This window comes from Salvia splendens, chromosome 3, assembly GCF_004379255.2.
Source record: "Salvia splendens isolate huo1 chromosome 3, SspV2, whole genome shotgun sequence".
Taxonomy (NCBI): domain Eukaryota; kingdom Viridiplantae; phylum Streptophyta; class Magnoliopsida; order Lamiales; family Lamiaceae; genus Salvia; species Salvia splendens.
In genome coordinates this window covers 44,857,442-44,871,270 of record NC_056034.1, presented here as the reverse complement: position 1 = coordinate 44,871,270, position 13,829 = coordinate 44,857,442, and the positions used below count along the sequence as shown (strand labels likewise).

The 13,829-nt window shown below is 35.9% G+C and overlaps 1 protein-coding gene across 4 annotated transcripts; it reads left to right on the top strand.

Annotated features, from left to right (window-relative positions):
- The first annotated feature begins 336 nt into the window (after positions 1-336).
- LOC121796294 (protein unc-13 homolog) lies at positions 337-12,961 on the top strand. Of its 4 annotated transcripts, none has more exons than XM_042195117.1 (26): positions 337-544; positions 945-1,009; positions 1,987-2,269; positions 2,788-2,854; positions 2,981-3,131; positions 3,420-3,587; positions 3,990-4,082; positions 4,168-4,377; positions 4,449-4,550; positions 4,747-4,977; positions 5,095-5,175; positions 5,488-5,574; positions 5,657-5,839; positions 5,932-6,084; positions 7,101-7,193; positions 7,358-7,429; positions 7,541-7,658; positions 8,114-8,286; positions 8,900-8,984; positions 9,574-9,708; positions 10,197-10,303; positions 10,783-10,860; positions 10,945-11,040; positions 11,382-11,477; positions 11,551-11,734; positions 12,339-12,961. In XM_042195117.1, the coding sequence occupies exons 1-26, from the start codon at positions 385-387 to the stop codon at positions 12,488-12,490; spliced, it is 3,423 nt and encodes a 1,140-aa protein (XP_042051051.1). In that variant the 5' UTR covers positions 337-384; the 3' UTR covers positions 12,491-12,961. The 4 variants fall into 4 exon arrangements, with proteins under 4 accessions (XP_042051051.1, XP_042051050.1, XP_042051052.1 ...); XM_042195116.1 differs by having other exon boundaries at positions 4,141-4,377; XM_042195118.1 differs by lacking the exons at positions 337-544; positions 945-1,009 and having other exon boundaries at positions 2,132-2,269; positions 2,777-2,854; positions 4,141-4,377.
- Positions 12,962-13,829: the final 868 nt, after the last annotated feature.

Sequence of the window (13,829 nt, the reverse complement as noted above, 5' to 3'; positions counted from 1 at the left end):
TTATTATATAATTAATTAATATATAAAAATAATATTTATATTCTAATAACTTTTTTCACTAATTTTTCTTTACATTTCTAAAAAGTGATAGTAATTATAATTATATTATAGGGCCCTAAATATTAGGCTGCTAGACCTTTACTTATTTGGGCATAGGCCCGATAAAGTTTGCTCAAAAGGCCCAAACCAAAAGCAACAAAGAGAAAATTACTTTATGCTTTATGCCGTCGCCTTTTCGCGTTACTCGATAAATAGAAAAAAATAAAAATAAAAACAAAAAACGAAAATGTAATTTTTTCAATAAACTAATAATTGACACAGTGTGACTTTGTGCCTTTTTCATTGTTCAAACCGCAGCAAGTTTCTGTGCTATGTGAATTGGCGATGGAGTTCTCGAATGATTTGCTGCGGCGCTATCGCGACGATCGCCGCAAGCTGCTGGAGTTCCTCCTTTCGTCCGGCCTCATCAAAGAAATCACGGCGCCGACGGACATCGAATTCGATCATCTCAGCGCTGATTACGTTCTCGAATGCATCCAGTCCGGTATATACATCTATATACAGTATATTGTGTGTTTGTGTGTGTATGTTCGTGCTGTGGATGTTTGTAGGCGTGTAATTTTCAGCTGTGAGGCATGCGCAGAACTGCTACTTGTTGTTATTTCCGTTTGATGAATAATTGTTGAGCTGCAGCGAGGAGCTGTGTCGAGACCTAATTGCTTTATTATTTTTAATTCTTATTTTGGCGCGAAGAGGTGCGTCGGGGAATTATGGTTTTGATTTTTGAGATTTTAAATGATCGGAGTCTCATTTTGGCTGTGGAGAAGTATATTTATGGTACTTGGCTGTGGAGAAGTATATTTTGCTCGATTGTTTATTATCTATGTATTTGTTTCGGTGTTTTCTAAAATTTGGTAGAATGAATGGTTGTTGTTGGTGGTTAGGTGGCGTGCTTGATGTTTCTCAAGCAATAAGGAGGTATCATGACGAGTCTTCACATCCAATAGCGGTAAGAAATCCAGTGGGAGGTTGTTCCCACTTTCTCCTTTTGTTGTCTAATTATTGTTTTTTTGGTTGATCTATGGAACTTGAAGTCCCAAGCTCTGGACTTCATTTATTATTGTCATCCTTGATCCTTCTCTTGTAGTATTTGTTTTGTAATTCAGATTTTATGTATGAGTCCTGCTTCTTTGTATGCGTGGCATTAGATTTTTTTTTGTCAAACTACCCATTGAACTTTCTCTGATTTTAAGTCCAGTTTATCTTTTAGCTTGATTAGTACTGCAGACTGCAGTTCTCTGTTTGTTCCATGGAGCAGATAAATATTCCCCTTTTCAGTACATCATTGGCTACTAGTTTCTTACCTAGTACCTTTAATTATTTTTCTTCTTGGGCGGTTAGAATTAACAGGATTTTTTCTGTAAGAGGCTAAGAGCATTTTACATGCCAAATTTTCTCTTACCTATGTTACAGTTGCAGAAGAAATTCTTTGATATGGTCTTATACCTGGAATTTGTTCGTCCATCAAAGTCAGCGCCAATTGTTGGCTATGTAATCTTGCTAGCGTCATGTTCTACATTTTCCCCAGTCCTCTGGAATGCTTCTAAATTTTTTGTATATTGCTTTAACTTTCCCTTTGGAGGATGCAGGGTTACTGTACTTAATACAATTTTAATTGTGAAAAACAAATACAACACTCAATTTTCTGGTAAGCTAAAAATGCAATTCTCAAAAGTTTTAAAACACATTTCACTCCTTCAAGATTACGATACTAGATTAATTGTAGGAAAATATAGTATAAGATTGAGGTGTATGCGTATGTAAGTTTAAGATAGTACTATATATAAATGAGATTGGGGTCATGGAGGATATGAGGTACACTGCCTGCTACTGTTTAAACGTGCCTTTCATTTTCTCCAGTTAGATTCAGTTATACTTGTGAGACTATTCTTATTGCCTTGTAAACTGATTATATTAATTTTGTAGATGCACTTGCAATCAGGAGATGTTTTTCACCTCCTCTCGGGAACAGAATCAGCTGGATCTCCACCTCGTCGTGTTGCACCGTCAATCCCCCTGAACCGGAAAGCAAAAGAAAGTGACTTTGTTGAAAGGAATAATTTTCCTGGGCCAACCTATCCAGCTGCAGAAAGATCACATATCTCCAGTCAGGAGGCTGGGATTAATTATCAAGAAAATACTATCCCATGTGCAAAATCATTGGATAATAAACTTACCCATTCAGTAGGATTACCAAATCTAAGAACAGGTACAGATATTTCTCATTGTATAATTATTCCCTACCAACTAAACATAGTCAGCTCAAAACAAATCATTAAAATGAAGTTAAGAAGCTTCAGATCCATTTTCTCCTTCTCAACTTATTTGTTTTGTTGATTTTATTTATAGAATATGTTCTTTTATTTGATTACTGATGATCCTTTTGATACTTTATTTTGCTTGGCTTTAAAATTTAAGTGGTGGATATAAGCATCCCCTTTTAAGGTTTGTTAGTGGTTTTGCTCCTTCAGTAAGAGACACTTAAACGATGTTGTAACTTGTAACCAATTCATTTTCCCTCCCTGCATTATTTTATAGAGGGCTAGGAGATTTGAGAAAGACTTAGGTTGGTCATGGAGTGGTTTCTCTATGATCATTGAACTCAACCAGATTTAGAAAGTTAAGGTTCTCATAGATTATTCATGGTGTTCTTGGTTTATTGGCTGTTTTGCAAACAAGTAATTCCAGTTTTGAGTAAACTGATGCACAGTTTTAGGATTTGTGAAGGTTTACGGGATGATGACTTGCGGGAAACTGCTTATGAAGTGTTTCTTGCATGTATGCTTTTTTCCGGGTAATCTTTTCTTCTCTGTGCTACTTAAATAATTTTTTGTATTTTTTGTTCCACCCCTCCCCCCTTCTATTCATTACACTATTGGCTTTTGTGTCTCATTCGCTTTTTTGCTTTCTGTTTATTTAGGTTAGAAATTCAGACAACTGAGGGTAGAAAGAGAGAAAAAAGTTCTAAGTTCCTTTCTGGGTTAAAAAATAGGAAAGAGAAACGGCATATAGAATCGGCACCTATTGAAAGTCATTTGAAGGTCCTTGACACAATTCGCTTACAAATGCAGGTATTTTACTCTGTTCCCGCGATATTACATTCTTGTTCTTGCGGGGTTTCAAACCCCGTCTACTGATATAACGAAAAAAGATTTAATAGTTGTCTGACATAGTGACATAGAAATTGCTCCTGCGGGGGTATCAAAGCCCAGTTTACCGAAGCTCTGCACTTACTTCTAATTGTGATTGAGCTGAATACTATCCTTGTCTCTACTCATTTAGTTCCTTAATATTTGAAATTTTCTTAACAAGGGGGCATGTTTCCACTCTTAAAGTGACCCTGTCCGTGTTTTACACAGATATCTGAAGCTGCAGATGCTTTTATTAGGCGGAGATTGACACAGTTTGTGATGGGGAAAGTTTGCGCACAAATCGATGTTCCACAATTGTCCTTGGTTCTCTTGACTGGTTTATTAAGATCTGATTTTCCAAGCGAGAAATCATACCTCCATTGGAAGTGCAGACAAGTAATTTGTTCCCACTGGGTTTTGCTTTTTTTGTTTGCAGAATTTTCTTTTGTTTCAGTATGCTATTTTTGTTTGCACAAATAATTTATTTTCTTGTCATAGAGCATGTGATACCAAGAGACATGCAAATGGTAGTCCGGCACTAAATAGAAAAAATTAACATTGCAATTTTTACTTTTTCTGACCTGACAATTACAGTGATTTAAGGCCTTTCTAAGTTATTATAAGCCCTTTCTAAGTTATAAATTAAACATTGTTGGATTAGCATCTGTAGCACACAAGAACATTTGATCTTCCTTCTTTTATTCCTAAACTTCATATACCATAAGCATTCAACAGTTTGTAATATTGTTTCTGGTGCCTAGGTTTGTTGTTTTCAGTTTGTGATTCTAGCTTCTACAGGTAAATATTTTTGAAGAACTAGTTCGTTCTGATCATATGAAGACTGAAAAAGAGATGATCGAGGAGTCACTTGCAAAAATAAAAAATTCTAAGGTATATCTTGAATTTAGCTTTGTTTGACAACAGCACTGGCAGTTACCCTCTTTGATAGTTTTTCTTTCTTCTTTCTTATGGCCAGGAATGGGATATGAAGATGTCCTCTTCACAACGGAGGGATGTTCTTTTAAATCTTCGACAAGTTGCTTTGGCATTCTCATCCATACCTGGGCGCTTTGGAATAGAGGGTGAAACATACTACTGGACTAGTGGTTATCATTTGAACATTAGACTCTATGAGAAACTGCTTTTTGGTCTATTTGATGTTTTGGAAGAAAGTCAGATTATAGAGGTTTGGACTCTGCATTTTATATGTTACTTGTTCTGTTACAAAATATATGACTATATTTGAATCCGTACCAGGAAGCAGAAGAGATCTTGAAGCTGGTGAAATTAACTTGGTCAATGTTGGGTATTACAGAGAGACTGCATCACACATTATTTGCTTGGGTGCTTTTTCAACAGGTATAAACTTTCAGATGCATCGTATTATCTTAACTAGTTGGTGCTAGATGTTTTCTCAAAACGTCAAAATCCGCCTCAGAAATTTGATTAGATTATTCTGGAACATGTGCATAGATTGTTTTGGGTGACTTTGACGCATCTCATCAAAACTTTTACCTCTGTTCAATTTCTTAATGAAAATTTGTTTCACTTGAAGTTTGTCACAACTGAAGAGGCAATACTATTGGACCATGCTATTCGTGAAGTGAAGCATGTTTTATCTGCTGACGTCAAGGATGACAAAGAAGTGTCCTACATGAGGAGCTTGACGTGCCCAACCGTTGGCATTGAGTGCGAAACTAGATTTGATTTGCTGCAGTCCATATTTTTCTCAATTAGTTTGTGGTGCGACAGTAAATTGCAGGATTATCATCTATATTTCAGTCAGGTTATTTGCTTTCATAAGCCTCCTTTATCGCTTGTAGTTTAGTGATGCTCGAGACTTCGAGCAATTTTGAAGTGGTGCTCGTTGTAATATTATTCTGAAGGGATCTTAAATTTTCAGAACTCTTCGTTCTTTGAGAGGGTATTGACAATGGGGTTATCCACTGGGACTCAAGATTTTATTCCACATAGAAATACCCAGGTACCAACACTGCTGAAAAATCACTATAAATTTGATCCTATATGGTGTGAGAGAAGTGATTTCCATATTGGACAATTGTGAATTTCCACATATCAGCATCTTCTTTAATTTCTGTTCTATGTAAACTACAGAAGTCAAAATTTTGTATTAGACTACAGCTGATACTTCTTAATTCTCATCTGGATCTAGCTTAGCAAGACGTTTCAGATTGTACATCATGTCTTAGCCAGGAGTTTAGTTTTTCAGTAATTTATTTTCTCTTGTTGCTGTTGAGAGCTAGTATCGTCCAAACTAATCTTGTTGTCCCTGTAGTTTACAGGATATTTCCTTCCTAATGATGTTGTTACTCAAAAGATGAGAGTATACATTGAGAAAACTCAATATGCTGCCTGCAGGAGGGTAAGGCTTGTCTCTACAGTAATGTTGGAAACCATTTACTTCTTTGCTTATCATCATGACAAAGTTTATGCCTAAATTTCAGGCTATTGATTTTGCTATTGGCTCTATGAATGGTAAGATGCATCCTCTGGCTATTCTTGCAAGTGAACTCAAACAAATTGCAGAGAAGGATCTATCCATATTCAGCCCCGTCCTGCGTCGTTGGTATCCTGAATGTGCCATGATCTCAGCCAAGATGTTACACCAACTTTATGGTGAAAGACTGGTCTGCTTGTGGTGAAACTAAATGTTTTTTCTCATCTTGATATTTCATGTCGGTAATTATTGATGCATTTCACTTCTTTCCTTTTCCTCTAGAAACCGTTTATGAAGGATATTACAAGCATCACTGAGGATGTCAGGAAAGTGCTTCCCGCAGCTTATGGTCTTGAGTGTTGCCTTATTGAACTCTATTCTTCAGCTTGTGAAGAAAACAATTCACACTATAGCAGAGGATTTGAGCGTTATCAGGTTGGTTTCTTTTGCAACCCTTCAAACAATTCACACTAATATAGTTTGATTTTGAGAAAAAAATTGATTTATTGATTGTTGAACTTCTTCTGATCTTCTGATGATATTTTTTTACAAAGAAGTCTAATAGCAGGGGAACAGTCACTTCCTTTCACCTCCTGTCCACCTCTGTCTTTGTGTGGCCTGTGTTTACGGAGAAGCCAAATTACAATGCATTCTTATACAGAACATATTAGTTTTTTTGCATCTTGTATGTTGGTATGCTTCTCAAGATGCAATCTTCGTGTTAGCGTAGTCAACATATCTGGGAAATCTAGGGAAATTTCGACCTTTTACTTAAAAGCTACTGTATTTCTTTTCTGTTTTTTAAGGTTGCAATCTATGCTTCCTACTGCTGTGATCCACATCACTGGAATATCTGTTCATGACTTCATGTAGAATAATGCTTTTCACGTATGCTAATTGGTTGCTGTTTTCGAAGGACTGTATGGTTGGGGTTATTGATGGCATCTGAAGTTTTCTTTAACTCCATTTAGTGGTATATGAATAGCAACCACTAATATACGTAGATTGTAGAAGTCCATATTTAGTTCTGCAACCAGATGGTGATGGACTGCAGCCCCCTCCCTCCTTTCCCAATACACACTATTCGTGCTAACTAAAAGGATGTAATTTCAGATTTTGATATTGTAATAAAGGATCACTATTCTTTTGCCCTGAAATACACCTCATAAGTCATAACCTGATTATTCTTGTTTCTTGTAGTATGTCGGTTGCCCAATTTTATGAAACAAGTTATCCTGCTTGCCCTTTCCTGATGGAACTTGGCTAAAGCAAAAATGGCTGTTGTATTATTTACATATTTATATTTATTGGCATCATGCTGCAAGCCCAACCCAAAAATGAGGGGTTGTAATATGTACTAAGTTGATTCATTTATATGAGTTTGAACAATCATGATTCATGATTGTCTCACACTTCCTTTATGCTCATTCTTTTTTTACTTCTCGCTGCAGATTGCTGAAATTTCAAAGCCTTTCATTCTGGATTGGGTAGTTGCACAATGCGAAAAAATTCTGGAATGGACTGGGCGTGCTTTTGATCTTGAGGTCTTTCTCATATTCAGTTGACACAATATTATGATGAGAAATGAAGTATGCCGGCCCATGTTTGTGAAGCTCTTATTTCTGACACAAATTCAAAGGGAAAATACAATTTGTTATTCTGGATTTCTATATAGCATATCAACCGATTTCATTTCCCATGTTGGCAGGATTGGGAACCTCTATCAGTTCAGCAAAAGCATGCAGCTTCAGCAATTGAAGTGTTTAGAATCATAGAGGAGGTATGCACAGTTTCTATATAGTGACTGATAGTCTGATACACATTATTTGTGCTAAAGGAAATTTTGTTCTACTTTGAATAATTCAAAGATAACATATCATTTATTTTGCAGACAGTAGATCAATTTTTTCAGTGGAGCCTCCCAATGGACATAACTCATTTACAAGCTCTATTATCGATAATTTTCCACAGCCTGAATACTTATTTGTTGAAAGTAATAAGCCAATTAGGTATGGAACTTCTGAAAGTGTGGATTTTTACTATATATAGGTATTGCTGCAAGTATGAAAACTGTCGTGCTCTGTTTATTACTATTTTAAGTTGGTTCTTGCCCGTCTTTGATGTGAAAAACATACATGGTCTTGTTTTTAATAATATTGCCTGTGTAATACTTCACCCATCAAATCTCAATAGAACTTTTGTTTTTTTGTTACAATAATATAAATAGAACTTACAGACTGAGACTAGTCTGGTGGGATTTGAGAACTTGGCCTATGGAAGGGCTATTGAAAGTATTATGTTGAGCTTATCAGGGCTTGATCACTTATCTATTCTCTATGGGATTTCTTTGTTCATTAATTCCACTGATGAGTTAGTCTCTTCACGATCTTCTGAATGTATGGTTCATTTTTTCTTCTGCAGCCGATTAACATGAGAATATAACAGTGTAAATTTTGCCGTACAGTTGAGAAGCAAAAGTTGTACCCTTCTACTCCTCCACTGACTCGCTACAAGGAAGCAACATTTCCTATTATCAAGAGAAAGGTGGCTGGGAGTTCAATTACTGATCATGAAATATATAAAGAGTTGGATGAGCTGACTTCTTCCAAGCTATGTATCAGATTAAATACTTATCGAGTGAGTTGAAGTTGGTTCTGATTCATTTGCTATAAATTTAACCCACCATTTTCACTTTCTTATTAATTGATTCAGTTGTTTTTTTGGCTGGTTTAGGAAAGACTAACACAAAATTAATGATTTCTATAAGTTCAACTATTGTTTCAAGGATTGTGCTTTAGAGTGCTGAAATGAAACTGGCATCTTTCATTTACATTCTATCTATTAAAAATGAACTCACCAATAAGTCTTTAGTGTGTTAATTTAAGTACTGTTTAGAAGACATCAATTGAGAAGAAACAATAAAGATCTTGATGTTCATGTATATCCAAAGAAACATGTCAAGTGCATCATAAGTTGGACCAGAACAATAATGCTGCTGGGGGTTATTATGAATAATTGTTAACAATAAAAGAACATTTGTTTATGATCCAGTATATGATCGTTTTTAGGGCAACTGTCTGTATGTCAGTATGCAAGTTACCTAAGTACTTAATTTAGATAAGGATGCATAAGAGGGCCAGTAACCGTAGTTCTAGGAGCTGATTGACATCTAAGCTCACCATCTCTGAACCAATCCTTTATCTGAATCTTGTTGCAATACTTACACAGAGGCTGATGCTTATTTTTGCAGTATATTCAAAAACAAATTGCGATACTTGAAGAAGGCATTAGGAAGTCGTGGGAATCTGTCGCATCAAACAGAATAGACAGATATTGTAGGTTCTTTACAACTCCAAATTATGCAATCTAATTCATGTATCTTATTCTTTTAGATATTATCATGTTCTTAATGCTTCAGAAAACTAGTGTACAGTTTCCACTCCTCATTTCATCCAAAGGTCATCTAAACAGGCCATTTGAGTTGGGAAATTACCTACTTATTGTTAATATCTGCATCAACCAAAGCTAGTGAGTGTAAATGAGTTCTGCTTGTGAAGTCTTTAGGTTCAGGATCAAGCTTGCTTTTCAGAAGATTATGTTAACTCACCGAGTAAATAGACTTAAGCTGGGGGCATTCTTTGGAAATGTCACGTGAGACTAAATTTATGCTCAAGTAAAGCTTATTGTAGAAAGAAGCCATTCTGCTACTTGAATGAATGGAAATAGTATTGCATATGATTTATAAATATCAGTTTCATGGCATATATATACATTTATATTTTTCCTTAATAACATGGTTTTCTTAAATGACTTTGTAATATGGAAGAAACCACCGTAGATCAACACAAACTTCCATTATGTGATAAAGTATCCCAGTAATAAATCAAAGGAAGCTTACATTAACACACTGTTCATCTCATTCAGCAACAGAGAGAACTCCTGCAACTTTGGAGCCAACAGATGTCAATGGTGAATCAGTTTCTGAGCTTTTTGTTGCCACTTTGGATTGCATCAGGGATTCTGCTGCTCAGGGTATTCAGAAGACTAGCGAATTTTTAGGTAATCATGGAAGGTCCTAATTCGTGGTCTGTAACCTCTGCTAATTGATAAAAGTAATTGATGCATTAATTACAATAAAATACTCCTGAGGCATCTGTTGTTGTGGAACAGTTTACATGAGATAAGCAAATGATTCTTTACTCTGCTCTTTGAATTCAATGTCTTCTCTGTTCTAAATAAGCAAATGATTCTTTAATCTGGTTACCCGAAGCATTTATGTTTATGGTGCATATAAAAGTATTGTTTTCTTTGACCAAACTGATGATGCAGTGTAAACTACTTGTGACTGTGCCAACCTTGGGTTAAATACTTTACCTCGTAAAATCATGATGCCTTAAGTGTTTTCCAAGAGCTTTGGTTTATGGAACTAACTATAGAGGTCTATGAAATGTGGGGTATGGCCGTATGGTATGGAACAAAAGACATAATTGTGTTTTCTCTCTATGTGCTTTAGAATTGAACTGTGTCAATGTTTTTTGGACTTCCAGGTGCCAAAGTTGTATTCTGGGATATGAGAGATTCATTCTTGTCTTATCTATATTATGGGGGCGTCGAAGGAAACCGCATAGAAGCTGTACTGCCACAATTTGATAAAGTAAGATTTTTCCCTCTCTAATATTTTTAGCTACGAGCACCTACTTTGTAGTCTTGTATGTAATCTCTTCCCCTTTCCCAATCTAATGCTACTAATTTCCTAATCAATAAACAAACATCAAAACATTTGGTCTGATATCTGAGCCTGCTTTGGTGCATCAAATAACTTTCTTCAGTGTGTCTAATATTTTTTTTTTCCTTCCAAAGGCTTCCCATCTCTTAAATATAATCATTTTTAGTACTTACTGTAATATTTTGCTGAGCATCATAATCTCGAAAGTTCTTAAAAGTGTTCATAGTTGATAATGATATAGCACGTTTTTCTTTGGCGTGCTTCCATCTACCTTTTAGAACATGTGACTTGCTCCGTAAATTATGAATGGAACTTTTAATTAAGACGAATTCAGGACATTGAATAGAACTACATTAACTATTTCTTTACTTACACATTTTCTGAAGCATTCCCTTGCATCTTTATAGGTCCTGAATGATGTATGCAGTGTGATTGACGACACAATCAGGGACCTTGTAGTGTCAAACATTTGGAGGGCATCATTGGTATGATCTTGCCTGTGATATCTGTAAATTTTGCTTTTTTACAATTTTTGTTGTTTCCTGATTTTATGTTTCAATATGCAACAGGAAGGTTTTATGTGGGTTTTACTTGATGGAGGCCCTTCACGTGCATTTTCTGATTCTGATACTGTTTTGATTGAAGAAGACTTTAATATGCTAAAGGTGATCCCAATACCACTGCCATCTGAGGATTATTTCATAGTCATGATTTATTCTAATATCTAAAATTTAATACTACTATTAAATTTGTTGTCTTCAGTAACTGGTAGCTTAGAAATAGCTCAGTCATGGATCAATTCATACAAATATTCCTGGATATCATACCATGCCAAATTTGTTTTTTCCACCCAACTTGTCAGATGGAAAAAGAATGTATAGTTTGTGTCCAACTAGACTCTATTGATAACATTTACCTCAACAAGTGTGATGTTGTTACAAGGTTGTAATACGTTGAATAATTTTTTTTCTTGAATAATACTCCATACTTATTCATAATTTTGCAGGAGTTGTTTATTGCTGATGGAGAAGGCCTCCCTCGTTCATTGGTTGAAGAGGAAGCAAAATTTTATCGTCAAGTTCTTAGCCTGTTTTCCCTTCAGGTAGATTTGTTCCTAGCTTTCAATCACTACAAATTCTTAGTTCTCATTTTCCCTGATCATTCTCTTGTGGCAGACTCAATCCTTGATCAAGAAGCTAATATCATCCAGCCAAAACATGTCAGCCGGTGTGAATAGTTATAAAAAGGGTCCAAGATATGTTGGGGATACTCATACTTTGCTTCGAGTATTGTGCCACAAGAGAGATAAGGAAGCTTCAAAGTTCTTGAAAAAGCATTATCGGTTTCCCGCCTCTTCTGGTAGTCATCTATTCTATTGCTTAATGATCTAGGATAATTTTCAATCTCACGTTTAGCGATATGATCTGAGGAGCAATTCTAGGAAGAAAAAGAAATAAATCACTATTAAAAAGGAAGAAACAAATATGACCCGAGTCCAAATGACTAATATAGTATGAACAAAAGCTTGATAACATTTATAATGACACCAGTGTCTAAATCCCAAAGAAGGTTGGAGTGTGAAAAAAGTGCAGGAGAGAGGAGACTAGCGCACATAGTAATACCCCTAAAATCGAAAAATATTCGGTGGTGTGGTGATAGACAAGTTACATTTACATCATGGGACGTGTGGATGAGTCTTTCTTGAGACTGCGTCATCTAAGCGGAGTATTTAACATGAAACTGTAGGATTTTTCATAGAAAATGCTTCTATCAAATGAAATGTCTCTGCAGACTTTTGGAAACACATAAATGATTATGTTTGTCTTCTAAATATTCGTTTAGTATGCATCTCTTTATATTACTATTTCATTTTGATTATGACTCACTTTGCGATTGAAGAAACCTGCCCAGCTTTATGCAAGTAGCCTATCTATTGCTTAGCTTTTCCATTAATTGATTGCAGAATATGATGAGACTGCAGTGGAGAGTTCCAGTTTCGGTTCCCCTTTTGTTGCAGACATCTTGAAACGCGGTGCCTCCTTCAGTTGGTCTGAGAAAAGTCATAGCAGCTTCAGGTCCATAACGAAGAAATTTCAACAAGTGTCGTGGAAATAAGATCTGTGGCACGATGAAGATTACATTTGGCCAGTAACAAGCATCTAAATCGCGCGAAAACTGCAACAACTGATGCCTCAGATAACATAGGGCTGCAGTAGAGTCCTTTCGACCAAGAGGAGGAGAGGGTAGCGATGCTTGTAGAATAAAATTAGCCGGAAAGGCGTATTCAAACATGCCTCTGATCAGCCCATGCTTTGAGCATATGCTCGAAAGTCGGAACTGGTGGAGCGATTTTGGCTCTAGCAGAGATCAAACTGTTAGTTAGGGTAAAGGAACAACCTATATTAATCATTGTTGCTCATATATAGTGCAAGCCAGTGAAGATTCCCATTAACAAAAGCAACCTCGAATTCCACATCATACACGAATTGGCTCCCAATTGTGATGCTTTTCCACTGCCCTGTGCCTAGAGTGTATACTTGACATGTATTTTGAGACTGAGAAATCATAACAAGCTTGTGTTGACCACTTTTGCTCACACCAAATCCAAATGCATATTCCCACAAATCACACTCAAGAATAAAAGTGACATACTCACGAGTGACTGGATTGCATATGAATAGTTCAGACGCGGAGCGTAAGTTGATCATGAAGAGCAAGTCATTAACTGAGCTATGTATAATCGAGTTAGGGTTTGGCCATTTATGTTATGGGAGAGAACCAAACCATTGGGTGGGTTTTGTATCACTTCATTATCCTCAATAAACCCCAAGAGGCAGTAGGTACTAGTATTTGAGAATGTGAGGTCTTCAATGGTGGGGAGGCGGCCCGAGGACAAGGCCACACGACGAGCATGCCACGGGCCGAATTCGGGGGACTGCACCAGATCGCGCCATGCCTTGCAAACGCACTTGGACTTCATGATGCTTCAGTCTTGACAGGATATCCACCGTGATTTCTTGATTATCATACTCCAAAAACATGTTTCCATGTTAAAAAATTATAATTACCATAATTCAATAAAATTGAAATTTAGTACATTGCATGGATCCTAATAAAAATAAGGATAATTATGTTTTAGTAACCTACCTAATGCTAGGATAGGTATATTAGTTAATGATTTAACACTATTAATTGAGTGTTACTTAGAGATAAAAAATTAAAAAAAATAAATAGTGCATTTTGGATGTACATCGCATCCATCCTAATAAAATAATAATTATGTTTTGATAGGTACGAAAGATAATGGTTGAATTTTTTTTATTGTTTACAATAGATAATAATTTACAATTTGTATTTTATCCTTCACTTTAGGTAGATAATAATTTACAATATTGGAAAATATATTGTATAAAGATAAACTATGATGTTAAGTACATATAGCCTAGGTGTTTTG

What these genes read in the sequence shown, in the direction of transcription:
- LOC121796294 (XM_042195116.1), top strand. Translation starts at nt 385, where the DNA reads ATGGAGTTCTCGAATGATTTGCTGCGGCGCTATCGCGACGATCGCCGC. An exon ending in CAAAAATAAAAAATTCTAAG is followed by an intron (nt 4,083 to 4,140) that starts GTATATCTTGAA and finishes CCTCTTTGATAG; the next exon opens with TTTTTCTTTCTTCTTTCTTA. An exon ending in ATCATCTATATTTCAGTCAG is followed by an intron (nt 4,978 to 5,094) that starts GTTATTTGCTTT and finishes TTAAATTTTCAG; the next exon opens with AACTCTTCGTTCTTTGAGAG.